The 20,905-nt window shown below is 57.2% G+C and overlaps 1 protein-coding gene across 6 annotated transcripts in view; it reads left to right on the forward strand.

Moving 5' to 3' along the window:
- Window positions 4,969–20,905, forward strand: part of PCGF3 (polycomb group ring finger 3) — a 49,362-nt gene continuing 33,425 nt past the window's right edge. For 2 of the 6 annotated variants that reach the window (XM_021100828.1, XM_021100827.1), the window contains exons 1-4: window positions 4,970–5,166; window positions 17,260–17,404; window positions 18,331–18,479; window positions 20,278–20,395. In XM_021100828.1, coding sequence (XP_020956487.1) covers window positions 20,287–20,395 — 109 coding nt within the window. In that variant the 5' untranslated portion in view covers window positions 4,970–5,166; window positions 17,260–17,404; window positions 18,331–18,479; window positions 20,278–20,286. Of the gene's footprint in view, window positions 5,167–17,256; window positions 17,405–18,199; window positions 18,480–20,277; window positions 20,396–20,905 lie in introns of all 6 variants that reach the window. The other 4 variants (XM_021100826.1, XM_021100824.1, XM_021100825.1 and 1 more) reach the window with 4 other exon arrangements.

A 20,905-nucleotide genomic window follows, 5' to 3' on the forward strand; every position in this document is an offset into this window, starting at 1 on the left:
GCAAATTGTGTCAGACAGTTCTGATCATCTGCCATGGAGTGTTGTTTGCAACCCAGCACCATTTTCTGAAGAGACTGCCCTTTCTCCAATGAATTATCTTGGCATCCTTCCTGAAAATCAGTTGATCGTAAATGTAAGGGCTTATTCCTGGACTCTCAGTTCTATTCCATTGATCTCTGTGTCTGTCCTTATGCCAGTACCACACCGCCCTGATTGCTGAAGCTTTGTGGTAAGTTTTGAAATCAGGAAATGGGAGTCACCCAATTTTGTTCTTCTTTTCCAAGATGGTTTTGCCTATTCTGCGTCTTGGATTTCCAAACAAATTTTAGGATCACATTACCGATTTCTAAAAAGAAGCCACGTGGGTTTTGGTAGGGCTTGCGGATCACCTGGGGGAATGTTGATATCTTAACAATATCATCTCCCATCCATGAACATAGATGTCCTTCCATTCATTTAGGTCTTATTATTTCTTTTAGAAACGTTTCAGGTGTTCCCTTTGCAGCTCAATGGTGATGAACTTGACTAGGATCCATGAGGATGCTGGTTCCTTCACCGATCTCCCTCAGCGGGTTAAGGATCTGGAATCGCCGTGATCTGCGGTGTAGGTCACAGACACGGCTTGGATCCTGCATTGCTGTGGCTGTGGTGTAGGCAGGCAGCTGCAGCTCCAATTCGATTCCTAGCCTAGGAATGTCCACATGCAGTAGTCCTGCTACTGCCACCACCTTCACAGAATCCACATGGATTTCTGATACAGGCAAATAAGTGAAACATGCAGTAAGCCCCCTATTCTGGGCTAATGGTAGCAGGCTGACTATCCTTTTTTGTCCTGCTTGTCTCAGTGACAGGCCCTGGCCACCATCCTGGAGGTGACCCCTGATGGCACATACAGGTGTCTGAAGCTCTTATACAGCTGCAAGAACCCCTGTGTGGAGATTCAGTGGTTTGTTAATTACTCGCACTTGATGCCACGTGGACTGTTCCAGTTTTTTCTAGTATAAATTCCATTTCCGTTATTAGCCCTGTTCCTGCCTTTGCATTCTTGCCAGTGTATCTTTGGCCTAAATTCTTCCTTGGGGATTGCGGGGTCAGAGGATAAATACCCATGTAATCTCGCTGGATACTCTCAACCTCCCTTCTGTCCCCACCAACAATACATGTGACTAGAGTCTCGACAGGAGGGTAGGTTGTCAAGTGCTGGGGTTTTGTTGCCAGGTTGGTCAGGAGAGGCCTTGGGAGACATCTGAGCACCCGGCAGAGGGTGGGGGGAGCCACATGGGCGGTCAGGAAAGCCTGAGAGTAGCTCAGCCATGGCCCTGAGGCGCGAGGGCCCAGCAAGTCCAGGAGTGTTGAGGGGCCATGTGGCTGGAGGAAGTGACAGGAGAGCAACAGAGGCCAGGCCAGAGGTGGGGCAGGATGCAGGCTCGAGGCAGCCCTGGGGGACTCGGAGCAGCTGCCGGCTGCTAAGCAAAGGCCTGGCGCACTCTGACCCAGGTGTCGAGGGGCTGGCTCCTCGGCTGCTCTGTTCAGGAGAGGCTGTGGCTGGGGCAGCAGCTGCAGAGGCGGAGAGCCTGGGCTGCACCTCGGCGCGTCTGAAGATAGAGCCGACAGCATTTGCCCATAAACTGGGTGTGGGAAAACGGAGAGAGGGGGCATCAGGAAGGAGTGCTGATGTGTGCCCCCAGTAGCGGAGAAGACGGCGCTGCCCCTGGCTGGGATGGGAAGATGAGGAAGCGGTCTGCCCCGGGCCTGGGGGAGCAATGTCTGCAGTTCCCTGAGGGACACCTCGGTGCACACACGCTGGCGGTCACCAGCACCTGGACGGAGCTCAAAACCATGCGGCCAAAGAGCTCGCTGGCCAGGAGTGACCGTAGGGGCAGGAGAGGAGGATGGCTGAGGGGCTGAGAAGGTGCCAGTCAGAGGGCAGAACACGGGAATGGGCTGAGGGGAAAGCGTTCCCAGGAGAGAGCAGTGCAGGGGGTCATGGAGGTGACGGTGGCTGTGGACGCAGCCCACGACATCCGGGGTGACCTGGGCCAGAGTGTTTTACCGGGGGAGGCTGAGCCGTTAAGAGATAGCCCGGGAAGGGGAATTGGGGCGGGGGCGAGTGTAGACAGCTCTTCTGAGGAGTCGGGCTAAAAGGATGAGCAGAGACGCACGTGGCCGAGAGAGCCCGTTTTATTCCATTTGGTTATTCAGGGGGGCAGCCTGGAATGGCCCACCAGAGAGGATGGCCCTGGGGGAGGCAGAGAAGACGGGCACTCTGGGGGGGTGCTTGAGTGGCAGAGAAGGGAGGACAACGCCTCTGGGGAAGGAGGGGGTGTGGGCAGGTGGGTGGGGGGTCTCCTCTCACTGCTTATATCTGGTTTTTGGTTCCCTCTTTCTGTTCTGCCCTATTGAGGTGTAATCACACAATGTAACCTGTATGCTTCAGTGAGTTCTGACCCAGATGTACACCCAGGAGCTTATCACCACCATCCACCCAACACGCATTTCCATCATCGCAGGTGTCCCTGGGCCCCCTGTGACCCCCGACTCTTGTGCTTTTGCTCTGAGTGAAGCCCTGGAGGGTTCTGGGCAGAGCAGGGACATTCCTCCGCTAACGTGTTGTGAGACTTACTATTTCATGGTGAGGATAGATTTGGGGCCCGAGGAAGGAAGCAGGAGGCCAGCCTGGAGGTGATGCACCAACTGGGGGAATCCAGGGCCTTGGACCAGTTTGGGAGTGGGGTGGAGGAGCCGTGGTGGATTCTGAGGAGTCTACTGACAGCAAGTGTGGGCGTGGGAGGGAGGATTGCCGCTCAGCAGGTGGGAAGGAGTCCACTTTCTCTGCAGCGAGGGCCATGGGAAGGTCAGGAGTTGACATTCTGACATTAGAGATGTGGCCACACAGCTGGACACAGGAGCCAGAGAATCAGGGTCAAGGTCCGGGATGCAGTAATCGATGAGGTCCCCCAGGGAGAATGGGTGGGTAGCCCAGATGTCTGGTCTGCACCCTCAGCAAGAGACCCTGGGCCTGGGACGAATTTGGAACTGTTGCCATGCCTCATCTACTTGCTCCTGGCTCTCCCCCATTTGCAGACAGGTGGCCACAGTGTCAGACAGCTGTCAGGTGACTGCCTGGTGTTACCTTACCCTCAGCCCAGGGCTGCTCCTGGTCTGCTGTCCCCTGGGCATCCACTTCCAATCCGGGTCATCTGAATGCCCAGGAAACAGAAGCAGCTAGAAGAGACCATGCATCAGGGTCTGCCCCCCTCCCCCCCCAGTGTGAAGTCCTGCCAGCTGCCCCCCTGGATCTGGGAGCCTGGGCTCACACGGCATGGTCATTGTCCCAGTGTACCCAGTCAAAGCCACTGACGTTGCCAGGGCTCCAGCCCAGATAGAAAACAGCCTTCTTCTCTGGCATGCCTCGTTCCCTTTGTGGCTTCCATCTACTGCCTTGAAAAGTTGTCTGTATTTCTCCTCCTCCTTTGAACAATCTGTTTTCACTCCAACGATGCATCCACACTCCACTGGCCATGGCCCCAGAGGGGCCTCACTGCCCTCATCCTTCCTGCAGCCGAAAGGACATCACTCACCCCTGGGAGGAGGCTCCTCCTCCCCAGGCTGTTTTATCTGGGTCTTTCTCCCCTGCGCCTCCTGAACTCCTGCATTTCTCCACTAGGAGGATCAACTGGGGTGGCCCCCCATCCCTCACTCCCTCCCTTGACCGTCCCATCATCTGTAGACACTGCAAGCTCACGCTGCACACCTACAGCCCCCAGCCTCCCGATGGCCCCAGCTTGGGGCCTAGCAACATCACCCTCCTCAGATGGTCAGCAGCTGCCCATTCCTCCACCTTGCCTGCCCTCCACGGCACCACGTGGTGCAGGCCCCTGGCTCTCCCCAGCACTGCCTTCTGATGCAGCCCTGCCCCCACTGACACAGTTCAGCCTTCCACGGAGACCCTGCCATCTGACTTCATCTCCAGCCTCCCTGTGCCCTCTGGTTTTCAGGCTGGTCTCTGGAAAGTACCCTTCACACACACACCCACCTCAGGGCCTGAGGCTGTCTGGACCCGCTGTGAACCTCTGCCAACTCCTATACTTGCAGGGCTTGCTCCCTGCATCCCTTCCGTGCCCGCTCATTCTACTGTAACCAACTCTGCAGTCAAATGCCCTACCACTGAGCTATACCCTCTATCGTAACCAACTCTGGACACCCACAGCCTCCCCCACCTGGCTTGTTTCCCACAGGACACCTCATTTACTTTCCTCTGTTATTCCCGCGCTGCGCCCCCTACGCAGTGTGGACCCCAGCGGGGCGGGACCGTCACCTTCACTGCTTACAGCTCCAGGGCGGGGCCTGCAGAAAGGTGGACTAGGGATGGGTTGTGGAGTCGGCCATGCTGCTGGCTGACCGGGAGTCCAGGAGGGAGGACGATCTCTGTCCGCGGCGACCCTACTCCTTCCAGGAGCTAGTTCCCAGGAAGAATAGGAATGCAAGAACGAGACCGCCTCCCTCGGAGGAAAGTCCTGGTCCTAGAGCCCTGCTCGAGCCCAGCTGACTGCAGGGTTCTGCGTTCCGTCAGCCCCGCCCCCGCCTAGCGCCGCGGCCACCGACCCCGCCCTCCGACCACGCCCCTCCCCGCCCCCGGACCGGGGATCGCGCCACGCCTCCGCCAGGCCCGGCACAATCTCCGGCCCCGCCTTCCCGACCCCTCACAAGTCTCTAGCGCCCTGCCCCCTGCAGGGTCTCTGAGCAGTGCCCGTCCTCCAATCTCTCTCTGACCACGCCCCCCGCCTGCACCCACATTCTCTGCCACGCCCCAGCCCTAGATCCCGCCCCCGCGCCCTTGCCTCCCCCAAGTCCCTGGGCGGAGCCCAGCCCGGACGCGCCCGCGCCCTTGGACCACGCCCTTTCCCCCGCCTCTGGCCCCGCCCCTCCAGGCCCCGCCCCGGTCCTGGTTGCCGGGTGGGAGCCGGGATGGGCACTGCGCATGCTCCAAGCACGGCGCCCCCGACTCTGCGTTCGGCTCCACTCGGGCATTTCCGCCTCTTTGTTTTAAACTCCGGACGGGTTTTTTTCTCCTGCTCTTGGGGGGGACCCAGAGGGAGCGGCGCCCCCTCCCCCTCCCGGCGCGGCCCCCGCGTGCGCCCCGCTCGCCCGCAGCCGAGACGGCAGGTCAGTGAGTCCGCGCCCCGCCCGGCCTGGTCCGCGGCGCCCGCTCCACAGGCCGCGGCCTCTGCCTGTGTCCGGGCCCGGAAGGCTCCGAACCCCTGCCCGCGCCCCTGTGCCCTCGTCGGCCCGGTCTGCGGAGCCCCGACTCGGCTTGGCAGGCCCAGGCCCGGGCCGGACCCACCGGGGACTGGGACCCCAGGGAGGGCCCGATCCCGGGACGAGTCTTCGGGGAGGGACCAGGGAGGACCGGACCCCAGAACGGGTACCGAGAAGGTCTGGACTTCGGGATCCCCCAGAAAAGGACTAGGAATCTCTGGACCCTGAGACAGATCACCTAGGAGATCCCAACCGTGCTATGGGTCATGGAGTTGGGTCCAACCCCACTCTAGGTCACGGTGGTGGGTTGGAACCCTAGGACCCAGCAGGAATTGGAGAGAGCTGGACCCTGAGGAAGGTCACCGAGCAGGGCCAGACCTCAGGACCCGGCAGGACCCAGGAACTGCTGGGACACTGAAACAAGTCACTGAGGAGGGCCTGGACCTTAGGATGGGTCACTGGGGCAGTCTGGACCCCAGGACGGGTTCGTGGAAAGATCAGGACTTGAGGCTAAACCCACTAGGGAGGACTGGGACACCAACATTGGCCTTGGTACGGCCAGGATTCTGGAAGCACCGCGAGCACCTCTGGGACCCTGGGACAGCCCTCCCTTCCCAGGAGGCCGGGACCCTGGGACCGTGCCATGTGGCGGGCTCCAAGGGTGACCCAGGTAGGTCACGTAGGAAGCTGGATGCTGGGGCAGGACTGAAGAAGGCCGGCTCTGAGGGAGGGCTAGGACCGTGATAAGAGCCAGAACTTGGACAGGTCCCTAGGGAGGTCACGACTCTTGAATGAGTCCCTGAGAGGTACCCAGACCTCAAAGGTGGTCTGTGAGGAGTGAAGGGCCCCCAGGCTGGGTCCCCAGGGGGGTTGGGTCCAGAAGCGGGATCCAGAGGTGCCCTGAAACTGCCCGGCCCCCTCAGCTGGACCTGCCTGCTCCAAAGGCTCTGGAGCATCAGGGTCCTGGTCGCCTGAGCCCCACAGGTGCAGACCAGTCTCCTCCTGAGGCCCCTGAGCACCTGGGCCCCACAGACCTGACCTTTAGCACATGCTGCCTGGGCAGGGCCCCGGGGCTGGTCATGGAGCACGTTGGGGCCCATCCTCCAGTGCCTGGTCCACACTGGCTTTGTGTCTCTGAAACCTTGGAATCAGACTTTCATCAGGATCTTGCCCACATTGTCCTTTAATTTGGAAGTGGGGATGCGACAGTGCTGCTCTTTGACTGGGGAAGGGCTCCAGAGGGTGTTGTGTAGAATAGTGTTGGAGGAGTTTGAGAGGACAGAAGGCCCAGGCGGGCACTGGCTGCCTGGCACGGGGTCGGCATGCGGCACACAGTCACCGAATGAATGAGGGAGTGTGTGAACGAACGCATGAAAAGCAGGAATGCTTTCAGAAAGATGTGCGTGCGACAGGCTTGCGACTCATCCAGAGATTGGACAGTAGAATGAGGCGTAAATCTCAAACTCTCAAGGGAGATGCTTGAACTGGTCAGTTCAGTATTTCATTTTGTGCCGTAGTTTCACTTCTTGGTTACTTAGGAGAAAACCACTTTGGATTTTCAGTGTAACATTTCATGGGACCTAATCTTAAGCAAATGGAGTCCCCAAATAGTCCAGTCTAGAAACTTTTCTTTGCCAAATGTCCAAATGTAACCACAGTCGGGACCCTCATACTTAATGCTTACTTTTTTTTTTTTTAACATACTTTCTTTTTTTCTTTTTCTTTTATTTATTAACACTTTATTCTTTAAACACTTAATTTGCTTTGTGAAGTTTTGGAAAAGACCTGTAAAACTGGGCGTTCAGTTTTGGTTAGGCTCTTTCCTTTCCCATTTTTGGATTTTTGAAAGTGTGATAATGCTGGGCAGTTGCACTATTTCTATTAGTTCCTATCGTACAATGTCTGCGGGTCAGGAATCCAGGCACAGCTGAGCTGGGTGCTCAGGCTCAGCATCTCACGAGGGGTGCTGGCCGGGGCTCTGGCTGCTGGCCGGAGACGTCCATGAGGGCAGCTCAGGGAGCCAGCGGCAGAGTAAGAGAGCAAGCGGGAGGCCACGGTCTTCGTGACCTGATCTGGGCCGTGACTCCCGTCCCTTTTGCCACATTCTGTTTGTTGGGATCTCGGCACCAGGCCCAGCCCACACTTGAGAGGGAGGAAGGCACACTGGGATAAGGCCTGGCACTGGTCAGATTTTAGCTCCTGCAGGGAGAAGCACCCTGTGGGTGGATTAGCACGGTTGTGTGTAGTGGCCAGTCTGAGGTGGCCTCTTTGGTTACATGGCTTCCGATGTCACCACTGTGACTGGAACCACTGTTTCTGAAGCGCACACATGACGGGAGATAAGTTTCAAGTCGGAAGGGTTTTAGGAATTAACCTAGAACACAGTAGCAAACCATAAGCCCTCTCCGCCCACACAACTTAAACCGTAGGTATGTGTGTCAGTGATGTGGAGTTATTTGAAACTTCAGGTGTAGTGATTTTGGATGTTTCCAGAGCTTTGTTTTATTCCTGCCAGGTATTTTGCTCCAGAAAGTATAAACTGGTGTTTTTAAGACCTTTTTTAGATGTGAGATCCCCAAATGTTTTGAGTAGTTGACCCATGTGGGGAAGTGATGCTCTGGGAAACTGTACAGGGGCCTCGGTGCCCAGCCCTCGGTGCCCCTCCCAGTACCCAGACCCACCAGTGCCTGCCTCCCTCTGGGCTGGGCTGAGGCTGTAGCACAGGGCTCTGAAGGCCCACATGGGAGGCCTCCCTGGAGGACTGGTCGCCACGCGGAGGGAGGGTCCCCTCCTGCAGGGCCCTTTGCCAGTGATTGGAATTATTTGTTTGGGTGGTTTGATTCGCATTATAAAGCAAGCCTTGTTTCAGTCTATACTGTTACTCTTTAATCTGCTAGATGGCAGGATTTGTTATTTCATTTGGAGCTTTATTTGGCTAATGTTCAGAATTGAAGTTGAAGTTGAAAATGTAATTTTTTCGCTGTTGGAATGAGTTGGGGTTTGGGGACAGTTTCTTCCTACCCTTCTGATATTTGCTGTTACTGTTGCAGAAATTCTGCACAATTCACTGTGCTTCAGAAAATGGAACTCTCCTTCGGTTCTACAAGTTGGTAGTATTTCGTTGAACTTTAACAAGTGAGGCTTTTAAAAATAACAAGACGACCCTTTCTAATCTGCGTGTTTCCCCCCGCAGCACTGAGTTATGCGAAGCCCCACAGGACAGTAGTGAAACACCTAACAGGAGGAGAGCGTTAGGGGCCGAGCACTGCTACACACTCCTTCAGAATTGTCCGTCGAACTCAGCAGAACCCTTCATTGAAAAGAACTAAAACGTACTTGCAAATGTAGTTCTTAGAGTTGCATTGTGGTGCCATGGGATTGGCGGCCCGCACGGTGGGTTAAGGATCCAGCACTGCTGAGGCTGCAGCTAAGGTCGCTAGGTCGCACCTTCAGCTTGGATCTGATCCCTGTCCTGGGAACTGCATATGCCCAGGGGCGGCCAAAAAGAAAAAAAGAGAGAGAAAATATAGTCCTTAAAAAACCAGTTGTTAGCTTGATTGTTTTCTAATATTTAGGTGGATTCAGAGAGTGGCGGTTAACTGGATTTTTTTTTTTTTTTTTGGAAATGCATCAGTATTTGCGAGACTCTGCTACCTTAGCAGCACGTCCCAGGCGTTTAACAAGACATCAGCAAATAGTGGAAAGCCATCCGCAGACCTCCTTGGGAACTCCCTGCTAACTTGTGGGTGCTGTGGGGGTCTCGCCAGCATCTGTGTTTCCTGACTCTCAGCAGGGCCTGGCCCGTGATAGGTACTGAACAGAGAATAACTAAAAGCTGACCTTCGTAAAGCCCTCGTAAAGCCCTCTAAGGAGGCGAGTGTCCTGAGGGCTTTGATTGGTCACCCGTGTTTGCCTGGCGAGGAAGTGCAGACACAGGGCCCGGTCACGGCGGAGAACAAGCAGAGAACGGTTATTTCAAGTGATTTGTTATTTTTTTAACCAAAGTTTTTATTCGAGAAAAAAAAAAAACCACAATGGAGAAAAACTGAAAGAATTATACAGTGAGCTTACCCTTCCCCTAGATCCAGCAATTGTTTGCATGATGCCATATTTGAGTCTCTTTTTCTAAATAAGTGTTTATTGTCAAATCATCTGAAAGTGGCTGCAGACAGCCTGCTGTGTCCCTTAGGTAACTGAGAGCTTGCGGGTCCTAGTAGTAGGATGGTCCCCACACAGCTGCCGTGTCATTACTACACCTGAGAAGTGGACACTTTCTGCACAGACTAGCTCATTTCTTCCGTTTTCAAATCACCCCAGTTATCTCAAGAACACCTTCCAGGGCGGTTTTCTGAACCAGACGCAGGCGGGTTCCCCCTTTGGTGGCTCCCCTCTTCCCCCCGTAGCGTCAGCTTTTCCTTGCCACCCATCGCACCTGGTTTTCTCGTTCTTCACTCTGTTCCATCCAGCTTTGTCTGTCGTCTCCTCTTTGCTCTTTAGACTAAAGGAGGTGAGGGAGGGGCTGGGTCCGGCTGTGGGTCTGAGAGGTGGCCTCACGCGATCTGTGCTGCTGGTCACCTCCTGTGCTCTGGCCCCAGGCCCCTTGGGAGCAGAGAGTGTCAGGAGAGGCCTGGCATCCCAGCACCGTTTCTGAGCCGTTTCTGAGATTGGGGGTGTTCTGGGGCCATGTCACCACAGTTCACAGTGGCACTGTGGCTTTGCTGCTTAGCAGCCTTTATAAAAGGTTTAGAAAGTGTGTAGAAAGTTTTTGAAATTGTTAGGGAAATACGACTTCTGCTGTCCAACAGCGATTCCTCTGCACAGGGTAACTGCGCTTTGCTCCTGAAGGTGGACCTGCCAGAAGCAGAGGGCTGTCCCCAGCCTTTGACTAGATGCAGCCTGGTGTCTCCACTGTCGGGAGAGGTGTCTTAGCGCAGCTTTTGAAATGCACTGTCACAGGCAGGGCAGTTTAAGCAGCAGGCCTTTCTTTCTCACCGTCCTGGGGGCTGGGGTCCCAGCTCCAGGTTCTGGTGGGCCTGGTCTGTGGCGAGCACCCACTCCCTGGCCTGCAGATGCCCTTCTTGCTGTGTGCTCACGGGCAGAGAGGGAGCATGCTGGCCTCTTCCTGTCGGGGCACTGTTCCCATCATGCACCCCCCGCCACCATGAATCCCAACCTCCCAAAGACCACATATATGGGCATGGGGGTTAGGGTTTTAGCACATGAATTTGGGAGGCACGGTTGGGTCCAGACAAAGGGGATTCTGCTGCTTGTGTATTAACCTGCTTCTTTCTCTAGAATTGGGAGAACAGATGCTCAGGTTTAAGTCAGTGGTCACTGTGTACTTCGCGTACCTGGGAGGCCAGCCCTGTCCTTCGCCAGTGATTTGCTAAACACCACTGTATCGTTTCCTACTGCTGAGAAGCAAATTGTCACAAACTTGGTGGCTTAAAAGGACACTCACTTATCAGTCACAGTTCCATGGGTCTGAAGTCCAGCAGGGTGTGGCTGACTCCTCTGCTCAGGTCCTCAGAGGCTGAAATCAATCTGTGGTCCACACAACAGCTTTTGTCTGGGCTGGGGACTGCCCTCAGCTGTTAGGGGCCCCGCAGGCCTCGCCTGGGGCCATGGGCAGTTGGCAGCGTGTGGCTTTCTGCCAGGCCAGCAAGACTCATCCCTCTGACCTACTCTTCTGCCACCAGCTGGAGAAAGCTCTGCTTTGAAAGCCCATGCAGTTGGTCAGGCCACTGGGTACTCACCCTGATTTAAGATCAGCTGCTTTGAGGCCTTAACTGCATCTTCAGAAGCCCCTTGGCAGCAGCACCTAGGATAGCACAGAGGGAGGCGTGGCACACCAGCCCCTGGAATCTCGGGGCCATCTCGGCATTCTGCCTGCCGTAGTCTCCTGTCAGCCCCCCTGGCCCGTTTCCCCCGAGTCCTGTCCCTGGATCATCTGTTGCATGTGACCATCCAGGTACAGCCCCGGGCACCTGTGAACCTGGGAAGGCCACTCTCCCAGCCCCAGGATGGGCATGACAGCAGATGGAGCTGTTTTAGGCCAAAAATGGGAAGTGGGGGCAGTTCTGAGACCCCATGGAAATCCCAGCTGGGCTCCTTGGTTAGGTTTCAAGCTTAGGGTGACCCCGATGGCTCAGCTTCGCCCTCTGCATGCTTGGTTCCACCTGAGTCAGCCCTTTCATGGAGGGGCCGTGGGTCTGCAGTGGAATCTTGGGGTCCGACAGCCCCTTTGGCTGTGTGTTTCACACTTCTCCAAAGCTTGAGTGCTAGTGGGGCGTGGACGCGGTCATGGAAACAGTTCTGACACCTCTGCCTGACGTGGCTGTCAGGGTGCACGTTCTCAAGGATGGGGTCTGAGGCCCGTGCCCTCCTTGCCCTCTGTCCTCAGCCCCTGCCCCGTCTGGATGCCTCGCTCTCCAGGCCGCTGGCCGGCCCCACAGTGGTCATGCTGCCCTTGTGGGGTCCCTCGCCCCGACTGCAGGATGCCTCCCCTTCCAGATCAAAGTTCACACGTCCCTCTGCCCGGCCTCCCCTGGTCGTGGTCAGCAGCCTGTCCACCGTCCTCCTGGGCGTGAGGCGCTCATCACTTCTGCTGAGCTCGCTGGGTCCGGCACACGTGGTAACATGTGGGTACATAGCCCATGTGCCCTGAGCGCTGTTCCTGAGACTCCTGAAAGGCCCTACTTGGGCAGTAGCTTGGCTGGATGCAGAATTCCGCATTAAAGTTGTCTTCCGGCAGAACCTGGGAAGAACGACAACGTTGCCTGGTGGAGCTCTGTGTGGCACCCCTCTCCCTGGAGCCCTAGGACCCTGCCTCGTGCTCCTGACGTCCTGTGGTCCGGAATGTGGTTGGATGTGGGTTGGGCCCTTGCGGTCGGATCCTTCCTGGGGAATACACGGTCGTGACATACCCCCTAAAACTGCCTATGGAAAGGACTGCGTGAGACACCTGCATTCTCGCCCCCCAGCTTGGGAAGTCAAATGGGGACGTGTGTTTCAAAGCTCCTCTCTTTTCTTTTTCTGTTAGTCGGATGGCGCATCTTCTGTATTTCCTTTGGGAATGTATTTCTTTCTACCCTCTGGGAAGGTTTTCTCAATTTTATCATGTAGTCCTTCTGCTGAGTTGATAGGGCTGCCAATCACGTGGGGAGGTGGGTGATGACAGAGTGAACGCCTCAGTTCAGGGGTGGGGGCTCTCAGGTGTGGGCGATCTCCAAAGGCTGGCCGAGGAGGTGACATTTGAGAAGAGGCTTGAGGCGGGAGAGGGAGGGGCTCGGGCCATCTGAGCAAGAAGGTTCCTCCACACTGATTGAGGACCCAAGGCAGGACTGCACTTGGAATGTTCTAGAACCAGTGGAGGGTCCGCCACGGCATGCCCAGTGGAGGACGGTGGCTCGGGGCCTCCTCCGCCACCAGGATGCGTGCTCTCCTGGAGCCGCTGTTTTGGGTGAGTTGGCGTGGAGGGGGCATGCGGTAGGTGGGGGCACACGTGACGCATCCATTCCTGGTAGCAAGGGAAGCGTCCTGGTTAAACGCTGGATGCTGACACCCACATGGAAATGCCTGGTCATCCCAGCGGAGCACAGGAGGAGACGTCTGAGCTTGGCTTGGGGGTGTTGAGCTGGAGAGTGTGGGGGTGCACATGGAGGCAGGCCTGGTGGGAGGAGCTGGGGCCAATTGTGGGTGTGGCTGGGCATTTGTTGCCGGACAGGTGCCTGGAGACACCTCTGCGACTGAGCCTCAGGTCACTAAGTCACACCCTCGTGTTTGCAGACATCAGATTTTTTTTTTTTTCTTTTTTGGCCACCCAGCAGCACGTGAACCTCCTAGACCAGGGAATCAGATCTGAGCCACGTCTGTGGCAACTCGGGGTCCTTAAACCCTCTGTGCTGGCTGGGGATGTTCCATGTTCCAGAGACACTGCTGATCAGAACGCCTGGGTTTAAGAAATAAACGCTGAGGCCAAACTCCGGCAGGGAGGGCGGGTCAGCGCAGAATCAGCCTGAGTGGTATTGCCTCATTCACCTTGTCAGTGTCAGGCCCCGGAGCCGCCGGTGCCCGGAGGAGGAGCAGGGGCTGGGGCAGGCAGTGGTCAGCAGCAGAGCTGGTGGGGCTGAGACCAGAGTGCCTGGGGGGCAAGCAGGGGGGCGAAGGAGGCCGTAGGCTCGCTGTCCCGGGGAACATAGAGGGGCCGGGGGCCCTAGGCCCAGCCTTGGGGCAGATGGGCTGTGGAGGAGAGGTCTCGGGGACCAGATGGAGTGTCCACGCCGCAGTGGGTGTCGGGGCACAGAGCAGCCTGGCCAGCTCCCCCGGGGGAGGGGGGGAGGTGAGTGGGGACCTGAGAGTCCAAGATCTCACCAGCCGGTCCTGAGAAGAGGCCGTTGGCGGGGAGCAGGGGTCAGCAGTCGGGCGATGTCTGAGCGGAAATGAGTAGGAAGAGGTTCTCCAGGGGCAGAAGTGTCTCTGGCTGAGCCAACAGTGTTTACTCTGAAGTGCTTGGGTTCCGGCTCCAGAGTGGGCGCCCTGCTGGGGGTGACGTCCGTGACGAGGACACGGCCTTGACCCTGCAGGGGACAGGCTGGGCTGACACCGAAGATGGTGGCAGCGTGGGGACAGGATAGCGACTGGGTTTGGGTAGCCTCTTCGGGAGTCACAGGGTCGCTGGTGGCTACTGTAAAGACGGAGCACCAGGCCACCAGGTACACAGCTGTGAGGTGGGCACGGGGAGCGGAGCTGCCATGGACGAGAGCTGATGGGGACAGGCCCTGCCGCGGATGGGCAGAGCTGGAGCGCGGGCAAAGCTCGTAGGAGTCTGGCCCCTTTGTGTGGCTTACTCTGGAGGGAAGAGTCTGGTGAGCTTAAATGTTGAGGAGAAAGTCGGGATGCGGGCGGGGGCCGTTCCGATGGATCCGTGTCCTGGTCCTGGGAACGGCCATGGGCACAGCCGACCTGCGGAGGGTGCGGTTGGGGTGAGGACAGGGAGGCGCCTGGGAGAATGGCCCCCGGGCATGGCTGAGCTCTCTCCAGCTCGCTGCAGGCGCAGGGGCTCAGCCAGGCCAGCAGGGCGGGCACCGGCCTTGGAGACTGGAGGTGCTGGTAGTGCTGTTGTCACCAGGATCTCATGGGGCAGGGGATGGAAGATGGGAGGAAGGTGTGGAAGGTTCTGAAGCAAGAAGGGCTTGCCCTTGAGGATCCGGAGGACAGTGTCCAGAGTGGGGTCTGGATCGGCCTGGAGACCAGAGAAGGGGGTGTGGAGGCTGCTGACCCCCTGGAGGAGGGACAGGGTCCCCTTGGAAAACAGGTGCTGCAGGGGTGCATCAGGAGTGGGAGGCCAGGCCTTGGTCACCATCTGTGGCCACAGTGGGCTTGTCAGGGCAGATCCCCCAGAGGTCCAGCAGGCCTGGGACATCGAGAGGCCAAAGGGCACATGTCTCGCGGCCACTGATCAGTTCAGTGAAGGAAAAGGCATGTGGGGTGAGGCTGGGGGACCTGGCACAGGGTCCACAGTCATCTCCCCATGGAGTCGGGACAGACGCCTGGGCAGGGTTGGGGGCTGTTGCCCAGAGACCTGGGGCCCGTGGGGCTGCTCACAGAGGCACCTGCCACGCTTGCGCTGCAGACATGGTCTCAGCATAGACCATGCTTTGCATTCGTGGGAAGTTTCAGATTGGTGACAGGCACTGTCACCAGCCGGGTTCCCAAGCACCGGTTGGGGGCCAACCTCGTCGACCTCTCCCAGCTCAAGCCTGGTTATAGGCCCGGGGTGGGGCAGGACTCAGTCCTCCAGCCACACCGGCCTTAGTGCAGGGGCTTCGGCCACACTGGCCGCCGCACCCGGCTGCCCAGATGGACGGTGCTGGCTGGAGGACTGTGGGGCCAGAGTGGAGCCCCCACGCCTTTGGTTCAAGAAGGGGGAGCGGATTGTCTAAAATGTTCCATATTGTTTGGTTTTATGTTTTATATCAGAAACCATTCTTTCATTGATGATGACACTAAGATTTTGTTTGTAACTCTCCATAACTCCGTGCTGTAAAAAATTACCCCAGGCCATTGGCAGCCACGCGCAGCCTGTCTGTGTTTAACGTCTTCAGTCAGCTTTGGACCTTGGTGGACAGTGTCAGGACAGCCCAGGGTCTGCCTGAGGCACGGGACCTGTGCTGGGGACAGGGCCCACCACAGGTGGCCTGGGCATGATCGTCCCCGCTCCTGAGGCTGATGACGCGGGCTCTTCACACTAGGCTTGTGCTTCAGTTTCAGTTTCCCTTAGATTTCTGCCACTGAGGAGATCATGACACATCAGACTCGGGGGATTGGGGTGTGTCCCCTGGGGACAGGGAGCGGGGGACAGCCTGGGGGCTCTCCCAGCTGCATCTGTGCCCTCCCTGGGCCTGCGGCAGCTGGACGTCCACACCGGAGACCCCCCGGCGGTGCCCTGTGGCCTCTGAGGCTTAGATCTTGCCTTCACTTCTGGTCTCCCTCCACCTGAATTGGTTATTTGGGGGTAAAGGGCAGGGAGACGCCTGGCTTAAGGTAGGAGTGATGTTTGTTGTAGGTTGGGTTTTGTTCTGTTTGTTTTTTTGTTTGTTTGTTTGTTTTGTAAATACGCTTTTCAGGGGGCATCGTTTACTTAAAGCGAAGCTCCCCAGTCTCGTGGTGCACTTGGTGTCTCTTGGACAGTCTGTCCAGTCACAGGACTGCCGCCAGCACCACCTCTGGGAGGCACTACGGCTGCTTTCCATGCGCGGCGTGGGAAGAATGCTTGGAACGTCAGGTCTGAACCTTTGAGTGGGTCTGTGTGGGTATCTCTTAAATGCAGAACTTCGATCAGGTTGGACACTGCCTTCTGAATTCGTGGAGAGTTTTTTGGAAAACCGTGGATGATGAATCTCGTCAAATGACTTTGGCGTGTCTCTGGCAAGACCTTACAGTCTCTCTCCTTGTAGGTTTTGTCGTAAGTTAGATTTTTTTTTTTTTCTGTCTTTTTGCTATTTCTTTGGGCCGCTCCTGCGGCATATGGAAGTTCCCAGGCTAGGGGTCAAATCAGAGCCATAGCCACTGGCCTACGCCAGAGCCACAGCAACGCAGGATCCAAGCCGCATCTGCAACCTACACCACAGCTCAAGGCAACGCCGGATCCTTAACCCACTGAGCAAGGCCAGGGATTGAATTCGCACCTTCATGGTTCCCAGTCGGATTGGTTAACCACTGCGCCACGACGGGAACGAGGATCATATGAACTTTTATGTGAACACTTATCAGCACGTCGTCCCCAGGGCGAGCGAGTTTAACCACTGTTGTTGAACCTTGGTGGCGCGCCGGGTCCGGTGCTTCCCACTCCTGCTTGGAAGGGAGCCTCCCTGGGCCCCGGCCCCGCCCCGCGGGCTTCCATGAGGAGGGGGGCCAGGTGGACCAGGAGCGCAGTCCCTTGAGGCTCTGGGGGGCCCAGCCTGAGCCCCGGGGCTCAGGGTCCGCAGCGCAGCCACTGCTCCCCCAGGAGCTCTGAGAGCGTCGCCCTGGACGGAGGCCACGTTTCCCAGGGTTCTTGTGCCCCCGGTTCCCTGCTGCCTCTCGCAACCCCCGCCTGTGCTCACGCGCGCTCACCTGGCGGAGGCCCTACTCAAGCCTGCATGGGCCCTCCCTGTCCCCACACAAACCCTGCATGTTGTGTGTCTGTCCTCTGTCGTGGCTCAGGACACAGCTGGGAGCCTGTGGGCACCCTCTTTCACGGGTTCACCGAGTGAGTGGCCCAGGGGACACCTTCACAGGCCTCATAGGAATGAAGTAACGCAGTTTTCTGCTCCCCAGCTCTCCCTGAGGCCCAGCCTCTCACCAGGTCACCCCTGAAGCCCGTTGCCTCCCTGCCTCCCACCAGCCCCTGGTCCTCAGTGCCACCAAGCTGCCATCAAGACCGGGCTGTGTCTCCATGGCTCGTGCTAGTGCTTTGCCATCGCTCAGACCTCCTTTTCTCTTGGTTGTTTTAAGCAGGTAAAGGAGCAGATCCGTTTCGCTGAGCAGCCAAAGCCGCTGGTCCGGTGGGGCTGCTCCGTGGGGGCAGCACGTGTGGGTAACGCCACCGTCCCGTGTGTCTCTGCAGCTTCAGAATGTAGCAGGGTCCCGGCTGCGTGTGCAGGTAAATGCGGTTTGAACTTTGAGCTTTTTCTTTTCAGTGTGTGTGCATTGATTAAATTTACCTTCAGTGACACTTTGTGAGCATGTCGCAGCCATAGAAAAAGTCAGTGCCAGAGTTCCCGTCATGGCTCAGCTGTTAACGAACCTGACTGTCATCCATGAGGATGCAGGTTTGATCCCTGGCCTTGCTCAGTGGGTTAAGGACCCAGCGTTGCCGCAAACTGTGGTGTAGGTCACAGATGCAGCCCGGATCTGGCGTTGCCATGGCTGTGGTGTAGGCCGGCAGCAACAGCTCCGATTTGACCCCTAGCCCAGGAACTTCCATGCGTCATGGGTGCAACCCTAAAAAGACAAAAAAAAAAAAAAAAAAAAAAAGAAAGAAAGAAAGAAAAAAGAAAAAGTCAGTGCCCGTAAAAAAGATTTATTTATTTTTAATTTTTTTTTTGTCTTTTTAGGGCCGCACCTGTAGCACGTGGAGATTCCTAGACAAGGGGTCTAATTGGAGCTGTAGCCGCCGGCCTACACCACAGCCACAGCAACAAGGGATCCAAGCTGCGTTTGCAACCTACACCACAGCTCACAGCAGTGCCGGATCCTTAACCCACTGAGCAAGGCCAGGGATCAAACCCACATCCTCATGGATACTAGTCATGATTCGTTTCCACTGAGCCGCGATGGGAACTCCTGTAACTCCTTTAAAATTTAACCTCTATGGCTCAAGAGCAGATAGGGCACAGTTGTTTTATATACGTGTATATATATATACACACACGCATTCAAGTTTTCTCTTGGTTAGTATTTCCGATCGACTGCTCTGCGGTTCACTGCGTGGGACTCACTAAAAACCCTAGCAAGAGCGTGATTACAGGGCTGTGTGCGTCAGCATGAGTGACGTGAAATTGAATGGCAGACCCCGTTTTGTGCTAGAAAATGGAAAGACAGCGAGAGACAGGAGGAAGGTGCAGACGTGACGAGCCAGAGTGCGGGGGGAGCAGCGGACGAGGACCCGAATCCCTCCCGTAACCCGGAGCATCCGATGCGGAGGCAGCGGAGGGGACAGACGGCATCTTGAGGAGGTGGGGGCGCGTCCGAGGTCGCGAGGCATCCAAGGTCCGGACGTGGTGGTGGGGCTGGCTTTCCTCTCCGGCCTGAGGCTCCTGGTGCTCTGCCGGGTCCTGGGAGGCGTCCACGCTGCTGGCCTGGGCTCTGCAGCCTGTGGAGGGCGCAAGACTGAGTCTCGGGGAGCCACTGCCTGTCCCTCGCCCCGGTGGGCCCCTGGCTGGTGTCCGGTGTCGAGCGCGGGGTGCTGTTCAGGGATGCTGAGTGCGGAGGCCTGGGTCGGGACTGGGCCGTCGTGATGGTGACTGGGGTGTCAGCACCCACTGGGTGCCTGAGCACTGTGTGGCCGCCATGGGGGCCAAGTGCGGAGGCCCCGTGTGCACTGAGCTGGTGCTCCGGGCCAGCCCTCACCGGGCACTGCACCTACACAGCCTGGCCCTCGGCTTGCCCTGTCTGACGACCCTGGGGGTGATGCAGAGTGACCTCCCCACTGGGGGCTCCTCTGGTGTGTCCTGCGCGTCGGGCACGAGCCTTTGGCAGGAATCCTCCGAGGGGCGCTGTTTCCTCCTCAGCTGGATTCTGGTGGGTTTCAGCGTAGATGACAGTTGAGTCTACAGCTGGCCTGTCCCTCCAGGTCCTGCGCTGGCGTGTCTGCCCAGTGTTCCCTTCCTTGTGCCTTTGCTCAAAAGCACTTGAGCCGCATGCTCTGAGGCTGCTCGAGAGGCCGCCTCCGAGATGCCCTGGCTCCTGGGCCTGCCTCCGTCTCCCAGGTCGTGTTTCTGTCCGTGTGCAGAGTTCTGTCTGAGATGCCTGTCTTGAGAGCTCCTCGGACCCTGTCTGGGTGTCCCGTTGGGATGCTTCTCCACCAGGCCTCTGGGGGCTAAAGCCAGACAGATGTCCACAGCCAGGGCTGCAGGCCAGAGTCCACAGTGGGTCTTAGGCTGAAGCCCAGGTGTGGCAGGGCCACCCCTCCTGGAGGCTGGAGGAGGCCCTCCCTGTGCACAGCCCCCAGGCAGCTTCTCCCGTCCGTCCTCCCTGCCTCCTGCTCCCGCCTAGGACTGTGATGACAGGAGGGCCACCTCCCATCTCAAGGGCCTTTTGCCACGTGAGGTGACGTAGGTTTGGGGTAGGACACAGCATACCCTGCAGGCACAGCACTGTACCAGGTCAGTGATGACAGGGTCCCACACGTGGGCCTGTGCTCTGGCAGCAGAGCTGGCTGGAGGGCACCCCACCCAGTGAGGTGCACAGGTGTTTGCACCTGACGATGCTATGTTTTGTCCTGTGCTTCCTGGAGTGGACGATGGACCTCCCTTGCGCCCCTTGGTTGGCTTGACAGAGGAGCCAGAGCTCCAGCGGAGACCACCCCCCACCCCCGTGGCTCTGCGTGACCCTCCTGCCCCTCACCTTTCCCCCTGCAGCTCCACAGACCCCCTCTTGCCTCACACCCGCCTCACTGGCTGACCCTGCTGGGTTCCGAGCAGGAAGAGAGGGTGGGAGTAGGGTGCGGTGCCACAGGTGCCTGTGGAGAAGCAGCAGTCAGCACATGTGCAGAGCTGTCTCGTGCCCCGTGGTGGCCCTGGTGGCAGGAAGGTCCATTCAGAGGGAGCAGGGGAGCTGATGGGTTGTTGCCTGTCTTACGGGTGCAGGCGGGGCCACAGGGCATGGACCTAGCCAGGGTGGAGTGCCTGCCTCTGCGCAGAGCTGCTCCCAGATGGACAGACTGTGGCTTGATTTACATTGAACCTGAGCCCTTGTGAAACTCTCACGTTGGAGCATCTAGGATGTTAGTTAATGTGTGTTTTTCTCTTGCAGAAGCCAAAGATGTTGACCAGAAAGATTAAACTCTGGGACATAAACGCCCACATCACCTGCCGCCTGTGCAGTGGGTATCTCATCGATGCCACCACGGTGACGGAGTGTCTGCACACATGTGCGTGCAGAATATTCTAGAACATAGCCTTAGACCAGGAGGGAAGAGGGGGTGCTGACCAATTGTCTAATGGGAAGAAATGCTTATTTTTACAGTTTCCAAATGAATTCCTTAAACTTGGTTGTCAGAGGAGTCAGGTCATCTGCTCCTCGGGGCTCGTGGCCCGTGGCCTGTGTTGGACGGGGGCGTTGCCCTCCTCGAAGCCCTGCCTCCCTGACGAGGGGAGTCCGTCCTTGCCCACGAGGCTCGGTCGGGGTGTGTGTGGAGGCCTGGGACGCTGAGGGGCACTTCCTTAGATGGGACTGTTGAAGGAAAACCAATCCTTTAACACTAGTGAGTTTTGAGCTTCTATTTTTCACTTCGGAAAACAAAATACTTGCCAGTTTTGATAGCATTTTTATTTTAAAGTTAACTGCATTTGTAGATACTGGCTGGCAATATTTTATGTTTGAGTCACCGAATTGTATCTAATATTTTTATACGAAGAAAATCTGGTGCTCTTTTAGGCTA

The sequence above is a fragment of the Sus scrofa genome, chromosome 8 (assembly GCF_000003025.6).
Source record: "Sus scrofa isolate TJ Tabasco breed Duroc chromosome 8, Sscrofa11.1, whole genome shotgun sequence".
Classification (NCBI taxonomy): Eukaryota; Metazoa; Chordata; class Mammalia; order Artiodactyla; family Suidae; genus Sus; species Sus scrofa.